General features: G+C 33.4%; 1 protein-coding gene across 1 annotated transcript in view; it reads right to left on the minus strand.

The window, feature by feature from the left end:
* Positions 1-1767: 1767 nt before the first annotated feature.
* NaCP60E (Na channel protein 60E) overlaps positions 1768-15929 on the minus strand; it is a 606984-nt gene continuing 592822 nt past the window's right edge. Inside the window, exon 31 of the mRNA XM_083130953.1 lies at positions 1768-7908. Within this exon, the coding sequence (XP_082987079.1) occupies positions 7224-7908 (685 nt within the window). The 3' untranslated portion in view covers positions 1768-7223. The remainder of the gene's footprint in view (positions 7909-15929) is intronic.

Below are 15929 nucleotides of genomic sequence, written 5' to 3' on the forward strand. Positions count from 1 at the left end.
CAAAGAAAATCTCCTTGTGATGAACACTTAGAAGACTTGTATAGACATCAACAGTATGAAGTAACAAGTTCAGCAGTGAAGTACCAATTCCATAGAAATAGTATTAGAGGCATACATTTCTTATTAATCACGTAAGGTGAAATGATAACAACCCGCAGTACAATGTGTCAGCGATTGCAAAGTACTATACAAGAGCACCAGGAAGATTAAGTATGCACTGTTTTGAACTTAGGCTACAGGTTATTTACAGTGTTCGGTAAGTTACTTTTTACAAGTAACCAAGTTTCAGTTACTCATTTAAAAAGTAACTCTGTTACAGTTACTGGTACTTTGAAAGTAACTAAGTTACTTTACAGTTACTGTGAAAGAAACTTACAGTTAATGATAATTGATTTGTGTAAAAATTACAAATTGTGTTTCTAGTAATAATCCGTATGTCTTCATAAATCTACATTACTACTGCAAATAAATGATGAAACACAGAATCAACTTTGCTTGAACGATTTTAATTAAGAAATCATTTGAATGCTGACCACGGTATTTTGAATATGGTGTCATTTATTCCACTTGCACCTATTTCTTTCTCCTCCATTCCAAGTTAAACAAAATCCAAAGATCCGCTCCTTCAACGATGACTGTTTCCTAGCTCGACAGTCCACATACAAGTAGATATGAATTGAAGTAAAGCGTGGATGAAGTTAGCATGAAACAAAGCATAGCTTCCTTGACAGGCCAGCAATTTCAAGAAAATCCTTTTACGTAGCATCCAGAGAAGGTACAGATATATATTTTTTACAGTTGGGAACAGAAAATGTGAACGGCACAATTTATAGTGCATGAAATTTTGGCAATGCATTGAATACAATCGAGTAAGTATTTTCCGTTACTATCTTCATGGGCGTAACTTGGGAACTTGGGAACTATCTTTGGTTGAGAGAATCAAAGTTTTCAGTCCCATAAAAATAGTGTCAAAGTTTATTTGCTAAATACATTTGAAATATCACAATAATTACTCTTTTTTTGTTTGTTCCCCAAGTGCCAGGAGGGTCACAAAATATATTTAACTTGTAGGTTTTAATTAATCTATAAATTGTGGATAGGGAAAATGATTCCCTTTGCCCCCACCAGGTTACGCCTATGCTTACCTTCACACATAGTGAACAGAAATTGTGAATATTATACCTCAAAACACATCGTACTTCAGACTTTGTGCTAATACATAAGCATTTTTAATAAGATTAACTTTTAATGCAAATGATTTTTTTATCACCCTGTCTCTGAATCGCCCATCCCAATTTTTCCATCAAGCATTAGTACCCACTCTCAGCTACCTGTATATAAAATTTGGGTGAAATTGAAGGGGGGGCATTGTACTAAATTTGCTCTTGAAGTTAGTCATTTATTTTTCTAAAAAAATACATGAAACTATACATAAAATACATGATTATTGATACACTGATCAGAAACCTTATTTACATGAAAGCTTACACTATCCTGAGCAAAAGAAATCAAACTTGAAGTTTCTACGGCAAACCTGAGAGAAGATACTATAATTTATATCCTAACGCGTGTCATTCAAAGTGGGGCCGCATGTGGCGTACAGGGAGATTTTTAAAATCGCGTAATTTCTGAACCCCTTGACCAATCTCAAAAAAGTTGTCATTTTTGTAATCAGCATGAAAAGTTCTATAAGTATACCGAATTTCATCAAAATCGGAGATGGTGGGTGACATGGCCTGGATGATTTGACGTGGAATGACCCATAACCTTTAAAAATTATTGTAGAAATGCAAATGCATATTATTAAACAATAGAGAGAGAGAAATATTAACTTCATTTTTATAAGCATGGCTGAAACTTGGGACACTAAATAAACACTTATTTGTTCGAAATTGTAAACTATTAATAATTAAATGCTGTAGAATTGGATCTAAATGACAAGTGTTGCTGTATCATTTTATGGCTGATAGTTCGTTACAATTTCACGTAACTGTAAACATCAGACTCTTTTAAAAAAATGCAACACTATTTAACACCATGTTTTCATTAGTACAACACATGGAATGCAACATATGTTGAAGATAGCATTTATATTTGATAGTATTTAATCTGTAGCACATTTTACACAATTTATATGGTAATTGACAACTCTAAGATTTGTAGCTCCCTTATCCCAATTAGACAAAGAATCTCAAACGTTTGCTTATGATGTAGCAGATGTTTGAACTAAAACGTACAACACATTACAACAGTTTGAAATATACTTTGACATATTACATAGAATAATCAAGAAAAGTGACTGTGAGACAGGTTGACACAGAAGTCACTAACTTCCAATTACTTTCTTTTTATCTTTCTTTCACAAACTTGCAAACACTGTAGCTTTGTCCAGTATGCTTATGATTGACTGCAATGCTCTAAATTCAGCATGCCAAACAATACTACAGATGAGAATTGATATGTCCCAAACTATTTACCGATAGACAATTTTAAATTCTATGATTGAACACACTCCCCAGACTTCACATGTTGCAGAGTAAGAGATAAACCATTTGATGTATAAATTACATTAATATTAGAACCAATTTTTGAAAAATTTATTAACTTTCTTTAAAGATTGGAATTACATCTAAAAGGAATGAAAAAATTGTTGTAGAATTGTTTTTAAAGTTAAAGCAGATGTAATTCTTGCAAATTTTTCATATTTTAGAATCTGCCATCTAATAATGGATAATAAGTTATTTAGAAAGATGGTAAGGGGAACAAAATTCATGATAATCAAGCATACAATACATAGCAGCATTAGTCTATTGATGATCTTTTTGGTTGTCTATAAAAACTAAGAGCACAGCTTTTTGTTGAATAAATTTGTACGCATATATAACATTTGTTTAAAATTTGAAGATTAAATTTTAATATATGCCATATACTCCTTGTAAAAGACTAAGCATTAGGAGTTGGAACATAATAAATGTTTATAGCAGAAAAATGAAATCATCCTAGATTTTAGAAAAAAATATTAAAAAGCTTATGAAATTAAAATGCACTCATGAAGTGAATTTATCTAGCTGTTTCACCCAATTACCATGAAAAACTGTGGAAATTTCTGCAAAGCATTTTTCAACTTGATAATTTGCACATGTTCGGTACAATGAGAGCAGTACATGGCATTTCTGATTTTCACTATGCTTCTAAAATTTTCTTTAACCTCTATTCAAAATTGAGATTATATAATTGCAGACACTATAAGATAATATCAACATCGTAAACAATTTCTTGCAAAAGAGTTCTTTTGTGCAATATCCATACACACTTCACACGTAACAGAAGAAATTTCCACAAACCAAGCTTTAAAAGAAAGAGGGAGAGAAATTCTTATATTCGATGCAAAATATCCAACATTTCTTTATGTTCGCTTTATATTCTGAGAAAAAACCTCACTTATCACTCTCTCTTGGTTGTGTTTCTGAACTGATTCCAAGCAGAGAAATTACAGAACATATTGTGATTGACTTATTGTGGAATGGATTTGCTTCCTAATAATTTATGTATCAATAGAACTAATTTCATATTATTCATAAAATCGAAGGCAATGAAGGGGAGGGAAAATTTTAACTCCCTTCAATCCTTGGGCATGCTAACCGTACAAGGATATTGACATCAACAACATGTTTTCAGACAACGATCTCAAAGTGAAAAAAATATATCCAATTAATCTTTAACTGGACACACACACAAACATGCAAGTTTCATTTGGTTGCCAATTTCCAAATTGGTTTTCTTAAATTTAGAGTTGATTTCTGCACTTATTGCAACTGTTTACTTTTTGTGCCATTATTCTATTTACACATGGATTTTTATCTATATGTTTACACTGTTATATCCAACTTTATTATGCTTTTGACCAATCATTTAGAAAAGGCAATTGTTGAAAGGATATCAATAATGCTGGTTAATTATGAAATAAAACTATTTATGTTACCTTCATCTTCATGGTATCATCATGGTGTTACCAGGATGATAACTGTTAATCTTATATTTTACGTCAACAGGGAGTAGGCACTAACATATTTTAATGTATGCTTCTTGCAAGCCAGTATAATTCAGATAAGGAAGTATTAACTACATCATAAAGTATACTATTAATCATATGAAAATCTATAAAAATATTCAATATATATTCTCTTTTGGTTCATTCATTAATATATATCTTCTCATTTATCAAGAGTATCCAAAGAAGGCAGGGGAAGAGAGTAATTTTGGAAAACTTACATTACACCAACTTCCTACATTTTTTCTGTAATGACACATATTTTAACATGAAATAAAAAAATAACAATGATACTTATCCAAATATATGTTTTTTGCACACAGAAGCATTTTGAATTCTGGAAAAAGAAAATAATAATTGACAGAATTGTAGAAATTCGAGGATCGAGTATGTCAATTGATTTAAACATTATTTGTTAATCTTTATATGAGCAGTATCTAAATAAATCGGTATGAAGTATCATTTCCTTCTCGTTGTGACAGTAATTTTTACAAATTAATTTCTTGTATGTAAGTTGTTACACATTCATATATTTCACCTGAAATCAATATTCTTGTACCAATGCTGCTTTACACTGGATGCTTGAGTACCACATCTAGTTTAAGTATGAAGGACATGATCACAGCAAGCGAAAAATAATATAGCTTTTATAAGTTCAAGCCAACTTGTTATAGTCTGTTATAATGAAATACAGCAAAACCTGCACCTTGTATCCATGTTTATAAATTCGTTATTATTTCTTATTGATTCATTATCGATTGTTTCTTTTTAAAATATTATGTTTACTTTAAACATAATATACAGCAATAGAAACCTAATATGTCATCTGCCTTATTTCTGTCTCACGCAATTTTCCCAGTTATTACCAAAATTGTCAATAATGATTCTTGTAAAATATTTAACTGCTTGATGATGCATTATTATATTTATGAAATAAAAAATAGCAAATAAAATACACTAACACTGATGATGTTTCTTAAGCATATGGTCGGTATCATCGTATCCAATTTTTTTGTTTAGTTAATGTCAATTGTTTAGAATGTTTTGTGTGGTGTTTTTCATTTAATAATAATAACAAAACTTCCTTAATCTTTATATTGAAGAGAACTGACACACTACTATCTCAAAACTTGATGTTAGGAATTGCAGATCAACAAGCATCATTGAAAAAAAAAGTGCTTTTTTTAAAAAAAAAAATCAGTAATTACGAATATGTAAAACAGATCCATCTAGTTGAAACCCCTGCCCTACATACACACTCACTCACTCTCTCACACACATGTATAAACAATAATGCATAATTCTTACTCTATACAACACAATACTTAAAAATCTTTGGTAAACTTATTTTCATATGTATGTACTCATCTATAACCTCTTCTAGATACAGAATGATAAAGCATATAACCAGTCCTTTCCAGTATCCCTGGCCCAGAAGGTGGTATATGTATTAGCACTTTGAACTCAAATATCAAGTTCAGTATGGATATTAAAGAGTGTCCTCCATCTATTTAATCTTAATCATCCATTCATTCTCATCATTATGATTAATCCAGCAGAAGAAATATGTTACCTAAGCAAATAAACAAATAGAAATTACCAATTTTTAAAAATTTTACTCATACCAAACTTCTTAGAACGACAATTTTCAAAAATCGAGGTATTTTTGACATTGCTTGATGTGTGCACTAGATACATATTTCTTTTTAAGAGCAGATTTTGCTGTATTTATAATATTTTTCACGTAAAATATTTACTCATAATGATCTCTAATGTATGAGTATTAGGCACAATATATGCATACACATTTTTTTTTAACTGCAGCTCAAATGTGGGAACAGTAAATTATTTAACATTTGTTTCATGTGGAAAGCTATCTAAATATTCTTTTCACCAACTTTCTGATAAGTGCTGCAACTTTAGTCAAACAGAAACCCCAGCCTCATGTACAATAATAAGGTTTATGTATGTGAGGCACTGTTTGCTATCATCTTGAAATGTTTTCTTGGGAGACTCTTTGCACTGATAGCATCCACAATGAAGAAACATTAACATGCTGACAAATCTATTACCAGAGATTAACAATATAATTTCTATCATTACAGTAGATCTGTGCCATTGTTATAAAAAAATATTTCTTTCAACAATATTTTTCTTAAGATAGCAGTTAAATAGACATTAGGGGTGCGATATTGTGTACAATTTTTACTTATCACAATGAGAAGTTAATGTATTTTTAGATGTGCATGATATTGGAATAAGCTGTTATGTAACTGATGTTATTTTTAAGTTTTCATTGCAGTGGATTTCTTGAAAGAAATATATGCAAGTATTCACATATATTTTTATCAATGTCCATGCACTTTCTGCCGTTGGGGAATAATATTGCTCATTATCCAGTTTTAATGTGTATGGATTTTTTTGAAAACTATACCTACTATCACTTATTGCATATAGATAATTAGAGAACCTGAGTTATATAAAGAATAAATAAGATATATTTGTACTTTGTGAGAGAAGAAACTTATTGTGTATCACTACTGATAATTAGAGTTGAAATAATTATATTTACACAGAAAAAACACAGCAGAAAGCACCAGAACACTGACCATATTAAATATATACTTTTCTGCTCAAAAATTAGAAGAGCTATTTACAACTTACTTGTAGCTTTTCTGTAAAATTCTACTATCAGTCCACATTGTTAGGCCATTAATAGTTTAAAATGTGAGGCATTGAATGCCATCTACCAATATCCTTCAGGACACAAGGCAGTTTGTACAATGTACAGACACCTTAGGCAAATTCATGTATGTTTTCTTTCTTATGTAGGCCCTCAAACAACAGGTGTTGTACACTATTTTTTTCACATGACAGTAACGATTAAGCAATGTAAAGTAAACTATTGCTGCACAATGCCAAATGGAGTTGACACTCATCTACAAAATGGTATTGAAGGTTCAATTAATCTTCTGATTTACTTTCTTTTACTCGATGTTCTTCTTTGTTGTATTTCTTGGTATGCATAATTGACTTGCACATGATTTCCTTCGCCAGTTCACTTCACCTCTTGGAAGGGGGCAGCACTGTTTGCTACTTTCAATCCTTCCTTCTTTCACAGCACCAGAATCAGCAAAAAAATTTACAAACACCGTGTTCAGAATCTTGTCCATCAGCTTACTTTATCTGAGCGCGTTTCATATAAATCATCTTCAGTGATATCCTCTTTATGCACCTCTACCAGTATTACACTACCACTACTGGGTCCTGCCTCGCTCACATGGATCACACGAACTCCATCCAGAGGTGTACAACAATCCTCCGAACTCAGCAACTCCTGATCGTTCAGGTCACTTTCTGCATTCTCCAATGAGGTGTCATTCACTATTATACACACATGATTGTCTCTAAGAGGTATTACACCGTCTGTGAAACTAGGCAGTTGTTCCTCGTCTATTAAGGAATGCCTATTTGTGTCACTTTCCAATTCGGGTGACCCACTGTTAGTCTGTTCTTCAGACATAACCACCACTGTCGGGATACCGCTGTGGTTGTTCTCTTCGTCTGCGGAAGAATTGACATCCACAAAGTTTTGTGTTCCCAATAGGAACGCCTGAGGCATGTTAAGCCATGCAGCAGTCATTTCAGACAAATCACAGGTTGAAGAGCCAGCATCAGAAGCTCTCGATGACTTCCTGGAGCCAGGCCTTGAACTATTTCTCCGACTTCCCTTCCGCACGTGGAGGAATTGAGAAAACCTATGCCATCCCTGTTGGATTGATGTAGAACCTGGACTTGATGTTTGCGTTTGGACATCCTCAGTGTCTAATGGTTCCTTATCTGGTTCCCTCAGTTTCCTAAAGAAAAGCAGACACATGTAAAAATAATAAACTAAGGATCAAGATCTCTCAAGTAAAGCCTCATCTATTTTCTAATAGATAATTTATGTTTACATTTCACATTAAATATTATATTATTATAATTCCATTTTATCAGATTGAGTAGTTTCTATATACATTGATATCCATCTACAGTCTGTGTAGGATATATATATGCACTACTAAAAATTGTTGTGTGTGGTTATCCAATTTGACTTTATTGACATCATAGTACTTGTGTACAACATTATGTTCTAAAGAATTGAAACAAATAAATTCTTAACTAACTTAAACATGTACACATTAAAATATTACCACTTCTTGTAGAGTTACAGTGCAAAAATATACTGGTAACCATAAAAAGTTTTATTTAGACTTGAATTGATTTCAATTGAAAATCTCCAATTCTCAAAGTGTGATTTATGTACATACATCTTCCTTCCCCGCCCCCCCTCCCTGCCCAACTAGTATTTGTTCCTAACATTTTCTCTGAATTTGCATTTGTATTTTTGTTGTTTTACATCACATAATCTGCAACTTTTGTCTAACCACGATGATGTGAATGAGTGATAAATCAGATAAAATTAATGATGGGACTCAAACACAGGAACTTTGGTGGCGAGATTGAAAGTTTACCACTTAATGCATTCAGCTACTGAGCCATTGTATCCAGTTAGTCACTTACACATAGTACTTGCTTTCTTCCTAACTTATTAAACAACTTAGTGGCTGGTAAAATTAGTTTATTTATATGAAATATCAGCTAATGTAAACATAACAAAGTACTTGATTACCTTGATTTGACATGCAGTGTACATGTTTATGTTTTATCTATAAAATTGGTACATAAAATACATAGGTATATAAATTGCAGAGATCCAGCTAAAGTTTCAAGGTCAACATTATTGAATACATAGAACAAACATGTATGTTTAAGAAGAATCTACTATCTTTTTCTTCACTGTTTATTTCAGTTATTGGTGGTTTGTAACAGCAATTGTACTTACATTACTCTAATTATTTACTATTCTATAGTGTAGCACTCATTGAAATTTTGGAATGTGCTACAAAAAGCATTGTAATATACACAGAAATTATGTGTATTAAGGTTTGTCATTGTAGCAGGTATGGTTTGGAAACATCTGAAATTGTCACTAAACTGAAATCATTTCACAGATATGATGATGAAATTGGGCACACTGTCAAGCAGGATTTACTGCTTTTCTCTTATTCTTCTTGCGACTCATTTTTTGATTTCCACTTTATATCTGACCACAGTTGCTACTGATAGGGCATTCAGCACAATGACCTAACTAGTAGGTCTTGAATGCATTGGTAGTGGTGGCTAAAGCAAACTTATATATTAGTTGTATAGCTCATTAAAAGTAGATAATAGATTTCTGTATGGTTTGTACAAGGAAAAATATTTTTTATTGATTTCTTTTTCCTTTTGGTGAACAGAGTTGATCTTTGTTTCAGAAAACATGAAAAAAAAATCACATTGGTCAAGTAATGAAATTCACATTCTCAATCTCATTTTCAATCTTTGAAGTATACAGTGGCGAAGCGTGATGTCACTGGAAGGGTAGGCACAGGCGTGTGTGTTTGTGTTGTTATGGGTGCGACTTTTTTGAAATATAACCTTTAAAGTTATTTTTGAAAACGTAACAACATATTCTTGCATGTATCAACGTACCTGAATAGCAAGTCTTTGTGCTAACTCATAAATCCTATTTCTTGATTTTATTGAAAATTGATGCTTTAGATGCCATTCGAGTGGCTGTCCTCAATTTTCCGATGCCACTTCTATGCCCGAAAATAGGCTTTTATGCTTGTTTATGTAGCATTCCAGAGTAATACAAGTCATTATTCCCAATGCTCACAATAATGAAAGCTGGCCCCGTGGCGGAGTGGTTAACACATCGTGTTGCAATAGCAGGGGTCCTGGGTTCGAATCTCGGCCTGGGCATGGATGTTTGTGAGTGTCCATTCATCAATTTCATCATATCATCACTCATCCCAAATTAGCCAAAAGTGGCACAAAAAGCCAAGTAAAATGAACCAAATCAATCAAACAACAATACAAAAATAAATGAATGAAAAGAAGAAAACAAGATAAAATATAACAATACAACAAAAACGTAACAGGAGTAAATCGAGAAACTAACGAAAATGCAGAACACTGTGATAGAAACATTTTTTCGCCCTCGGAACAAGTTGTCTTTGCCTTTCTACCCTCGCCTTTCCTATCCCCTCGTTGGACACCCCGCGGTGGGCAAGAAACAGATGTGAAGCCCAGTTTGTACCGTGTTTCCAGCATTGCCAACCTTCCAATCAGAAAAAGTGTGCTGATTAAACTCTTAAATTTTGCTAAGTGCAACTAAATTGTGCTCTGATGACAGGTTTTAAGTTCATTTTATGCATCTATTTTGAGGGGAGTTGTGATGTGAACATGCATCGGCTTGTTTTATCTGTGACTCCTACTTTTAACCAATTTCCTTCAATAAAATGTTCCTCGTGAGCTAAGTAAGGAAAGATAAAGAAAAGATGAAAAGAAGACGGTGGACCAGCTGTGGCTGGATCCGCATGCTACCTTTTGTTTGAAACAAATAAGATCTGCAATTTTTTTTTTTTAATATATTCTTCTGAAATTAGCTTGTCTGTCTCCCAGGAACGCATGTTTATAGATGATGCTATATTTTAACATTATGCCAAACACAGGGTGCTAGGTGCCAATAAAGTTCAAATTGTACTACATTTAGCACAATTATGCTAGAGTTGGCATCACTGTGTGAGGCCGGACTCACTGTGTCAATTTCGGGCAAACGCGCCCCTGAAATTATGCTTTCCCGTATGAATCACATAGAATGTTATGGGACCAGCTGAGGCCCTTGGAGAAGTGGCTCGACATGCGAAGATAGAGCTCCTGGCAGGGATGAAAATTTGTGGGAATTATCGTAAGGCCTAGAATTCCAGTTTTCTTGTATTAAGGTGTCGTTTAATGAAATTACAAGTAATAAAATAATCCGTAATAGCCAAATATATTAGGGTAGGCCGGGCCTCCGGGCCTCTTATGACACTTCGCCACTGGAAGTATACAGGATGTCTTGTTCAAAACTTTCCCATTATAGATGAAGTTTCATGTTTCTCCAGTGCTCTTCTTATTCTTGCAACCAATTACATTAATGAGCGCAATGCACTTTTGAAATTAATCGGTTGCAAGAACAAAAAGGCAGTACAAAAACAGAGATGTTTTCATAACCAATTTTGATTTTTTGCTGCTGAAATTTGAAGTTAGAAAAGTGAATCAACAAGTAAAGGCAACTCAACAACACCTTACTGAGAAGTATCTGCACATTTTAATGTTTTCCTTAGGTGCATGAAGAATTTACAGCCAATAACACTTCTATGGATATCCAGGGTTGGTTTGTTAAAAATTATTGTTTTAAGTCGACTTTATGCACCAATAGTAGCTACAGTTTAAAGTGGGATCCAAACCACTGTGTAATGTGCCTCCACCAGGTATCGAACTTGGAACGAATGTCCAGCACGTTAGATGAAACATCAACTTCAATGCACTAAACATAAAAAGTCAATACTTTACAATATGGTAGAGTTCACTTTGTTTTTACGAAGTCCCAATAGAGTGAAAACATGGGCGTCCGGAAGGGGGGGCAAGGGGGGGGCCGTTCCACCCCCCTGGAAAATGAAAGTCAACCAAAAATTATGTATTTCACACATATAATTTCATTTTAGCCACAATAATGTGTGTTAATTATTGCATGAACACCATAAATTCAAATTTAAGCAATGTCTTTTTATCGAACAACACTATTTTTGGAGAAAAGCTGCCTTATTTGCCCCCCCCCTGGAAAAAAGTACCTTCCTTGCCCCTCCCTGGAAAAAATCCTGCGGACGTCCATGAGTGAAAAGTGTAATTGTAGAGTTCATTTGTCTTTTATGAAGTCTCAATAGAGTGAAAAGTTTATTAGCACATTGGAGCTGACCATAGGCGCTGACTCCATGGGGCTTTGGGGGGCTCGAGCCCCCCAATGTTAACAATGTGGGGGCAGAGCCCCCCAAATAATTTTGCTTAAGAGGATCTAATGTATTATTTTGCTTCTCTTGTAAAGTTTACTCTGAATTGTGCCACACAAACTTAACTTTAAATACACATTTGAAATGTTCTAGACCATCAACTTTTTTGGGGGGGGCTATGACCAGATACAGCAAAACACATGACATTACTATATACTAAGTATGTAATTATGAGTATTGTTAAAATTTTTACTAAAAAGAGTTTCAAAAGACGATGTGCATGAACTAGGGTAGTGGATGGGACGTTCGGGCTACAAATGGTTCTAACATGACATTCTGAACGAGGTCATTGATATATTAGGGAGATCTGTTTTGCGCTCCGTGGTAGCAGATATTAAAAGTCGGGAATATTTTGCTATTATGGTTGACGAAACTTGTGACATATCCATCCATGGACAATTAATATTCTGCATTCGAACTGTGAATAAAAATTTAAGTATTTTTGAGGAATTCATGGGCCTTATGAGATTCCGAACACTGAGGCCAAAACTTTAAAAAGGGAGAGAGTGAGTAATCATTCATTAATTTATTTCAGTGATCAGAGGCCCCCCCAATAATTTTGACAAGTCGGCGCCCCTGGAGCTGACATTTATTTCATCATGCTGGATGTGTTGCGTTACACCTTACTGGAAGCTATTATCAGCCAGAATTTCTTCATGCCGCCAAGGAGCACATGTGGAACTGTATTTATTTTATTCAATGACGTACAGAGTACCCGTTATTTTGTTGATCCATTTTTTAAACTCCAGGTGAAATAGTATTTCCAATACAAAAAAAATTGGAGAATTTTGAAGAAGACAACATGTATTATCGAACTAATCATCTACAATTAACTCATTTTTGCTAGAAATAACACCTTACATGTGAACTATATATTAATACAGACAGAGTTATAAAATAATGAGCATGTATCTTTCGCATGCTAGACATCCCTTGTCAACTTGTAATATACATATTTCATGTTTCATTATTTAATATTCTCAATTCAATGAACCTTATTTTTGTCAACTAACCTGTAAAAAAAGTCAATAAACTTTACAAATATATTAACAAGATCATTTCACTGCTAATAATTTCATTCCCCCAAGTAATCAGTTCCTTAGATATTACAGGAAGAACACATTCTAAATGAATTCAAGTTGCAAATCAATTTATCTATACATTTAAGAAATACAGGGCTATTCTAAATGATCTTCCAGATTTCAAAGTTTAATATCTCATGTTTATTTAGTCACAATGACATGCAAATTATTTGAAATGAAAGAAAAACTCAAAAAGTTTTAGTGTCTGGCAAAGCTGATGTTTAGTTATGCATTCTGCCGCTAGAGCGACAGTAAATCAAGATGGCTGGAAACAAAGACAGAAGAGCATTTTGTGTCCTGGAATTTCATGTACAACAGTCAGTTATTTGTGTCCAACGAAGTTTTAGGACTAAGATTGGGTTAGATCCACCAAGCAGTCACTCAAATCGGAAGTGGTATAGACAATTTAAAGAAAGTGGGTGTATCTGCAAGAGGAAATCAACAGGCCGGCCAGGAGTTAGTGATGAAACAGTTTATCGGGTGCGTGCAACTTTCGTCAGAAGCCCCAAAAAATCAACGGTTCGTGCAAGCAGATAATTGAACATTGCCCCCACATTGGCACCGGGATGTCAGGAGGGAACTCAACAGAAGGTTCCCAAATCAATGTATAGGACGAGCTAGTCGTGAGGATCAGGTTCTGCTTCCTTGAGGCCCCCTCCCTCCCCTGTTTGCCAGATATCACCACGTGCAACTTTTTTGTGGGGTTATGTTAAAAACTAAGTGTATGAGCCTCCCCTACCTACTTACCTGAACTTAGAGTACGCATCCAAGAAGCAGTTGCGTCCTTTGACTGAGATGTTGGGAAGAGTGTGGCAAGAATTTGACTATCGGATTGATGTGTGCCGAATTACAAAAGCACTCATATTGAGCACATGTGACGTGGAACATAACACGAATGTATGTAAAAAAAACTTTTTGAGTTTTTCTTTCATTTAAAATAATTTGCATGTCATTGTGACTAAATAAACGTGAGATATTAAACTTTGAAATCGGGAAGATCATTTAGAATAGCCCTGTATTTACTCAGTGAAACCTGAAATTTTTGTAGTTGCAATTGATTGTTGTAATGAGAACTTATGTTTGATTTCAGTCATTGAAAAGTAGTTTATCAGTTTTGAAATAGTTTTGACTGTGATTACTCACTGGTCTAAATTGAACAGAGTAAAGCAGAGGTGAATACATCTGTCACTGTTTTGAGAATAGAGGAAATAATTTTTCAAGAAAGTAGTTATTCTTACTGTAATACTAAATTAAGAGACTGGTAACTTGGGTAGAAATTTGACTATTAGGAATGTAATGGTCTTCAGTATGATATGTAAGTGCTGTTTTGATGGCACTGTTTCCAAGTAAATGCAATTCACATCAGATCAGATCCAATAAGCTTAAGAAAACAACAAAATGTTTCTTGATTGGTAGATAGAATGTTAGAAGTGCCAAAACAAATTACCATGCACTAAGTATCTGGAAGAAATACAAGTTTATAATCACATTCACTAGGATACAAGGATACCAGTATAAGAATCTGATTCATTGTTGCACATTTAAGGGCATGATTAAGTCTACAATTTAGATTCCATGCCTGGTAGGTTAGCATTTCACTAAATATTACAAGAAGATGTCCAAGAGGATAGTCATTTGCCATAGTTCAGAAAAAAAACATTCATTTATAGTCAACAGAGAAGTCAACAATGAGAGGGACTTCACCAGCAGTACACATGCTGAAAGAAAGTATACTTAAAAACTACGATTTCAGAAACTATTTAGAGTTTAGTAACTGCATGGTATGTTAAAGATTTTTAGTTCATGCTGCTTCTATAATTAGTGTAACACAGTAATCAAGACATAATATAACTAAAGATCTGTAGAAAGAAAAGAATATATGTATATTTGAACTTACGTCTGTTTTAAGTAGTGATTCAGTAAGTGATTCAGCATTTCCTGTTATTAAAGTATTTTTTTACAGTTACATGTCAATAACTACATTAATTTTACTTATGCTATAATTTTTGTGAATTTAGAACTCTAATTTGTAATTATGACAAAGGAAATTTACACAGAAAGTTCTAAAGATCAACTACAAGTACATATATACTATTTATCACTAATACTTAAGAAAGCTTGCTTTTTGATACACATTGATTATTTATTTACAATTGTGTGAAGGTGCTAACAACACAGAAATTGCGAAGTGTGCTTTAACAAAAAAAAAACGTAAACTGTGAAATAATTTTATTAAAATTTCTTGTTTAAAAAAATTAGTGCAGCTAAGCAAAATTATATTTGGCATTTAATAATCTGCATGTATGTATGTGTGTGTATACTGTATTTGTATGTGATTTACAATTGCAACAGAACTTTCGACTTATTTAAAAAGATGTACAGTTAAGTGGAAAAGGAAGAAATTTGTAACGTGGTGCTTTCCACAAGTCACAACAGTGGGTGAGACTTTCTAGCAAAAAAAGGCAATTAAAATCCAATTAATCACCCATGTTTTGTGCTCTTCCTCATTGAGAACCGGAAGGATTGATGATGTTTTTGAGTCTTCTTTTGTTTTGCTCTGCAAAAGAGTGTTACAACCATATCATAAAATACAGAATTGTTATAAATGATAATTTTTATTATATAGTTATATCACAACTTTCATACCGGTTTAATGCTATTGCAGTGGAAAAAAATATTTTTTCTCATCACAAATGCTAAGGTCAGATAAATTGAATGCATGTTCGCATTACGTTTAATGATTATATTCTGTTTATAATTCCAATATCTTATTCAACCCACTTGTAGTAGAAATCTACATATTTACATAATAGTTGGAGA

Source organism: Lepisma saccharinum, chromosome 11 (genome assembly GCF_977018435.1).
Source record: "Lepisma saccharinum chromosome 11, izLepSacc3.1, whole genome shotgun sequence".
In the NCBI taxonomy this organism is placed as follows: Eukaryota; Metazoa; Arthropoda; class Insecta; order Zygentoma; family Lepismatidae; genus Lepisma; species Lepisma saccharinum.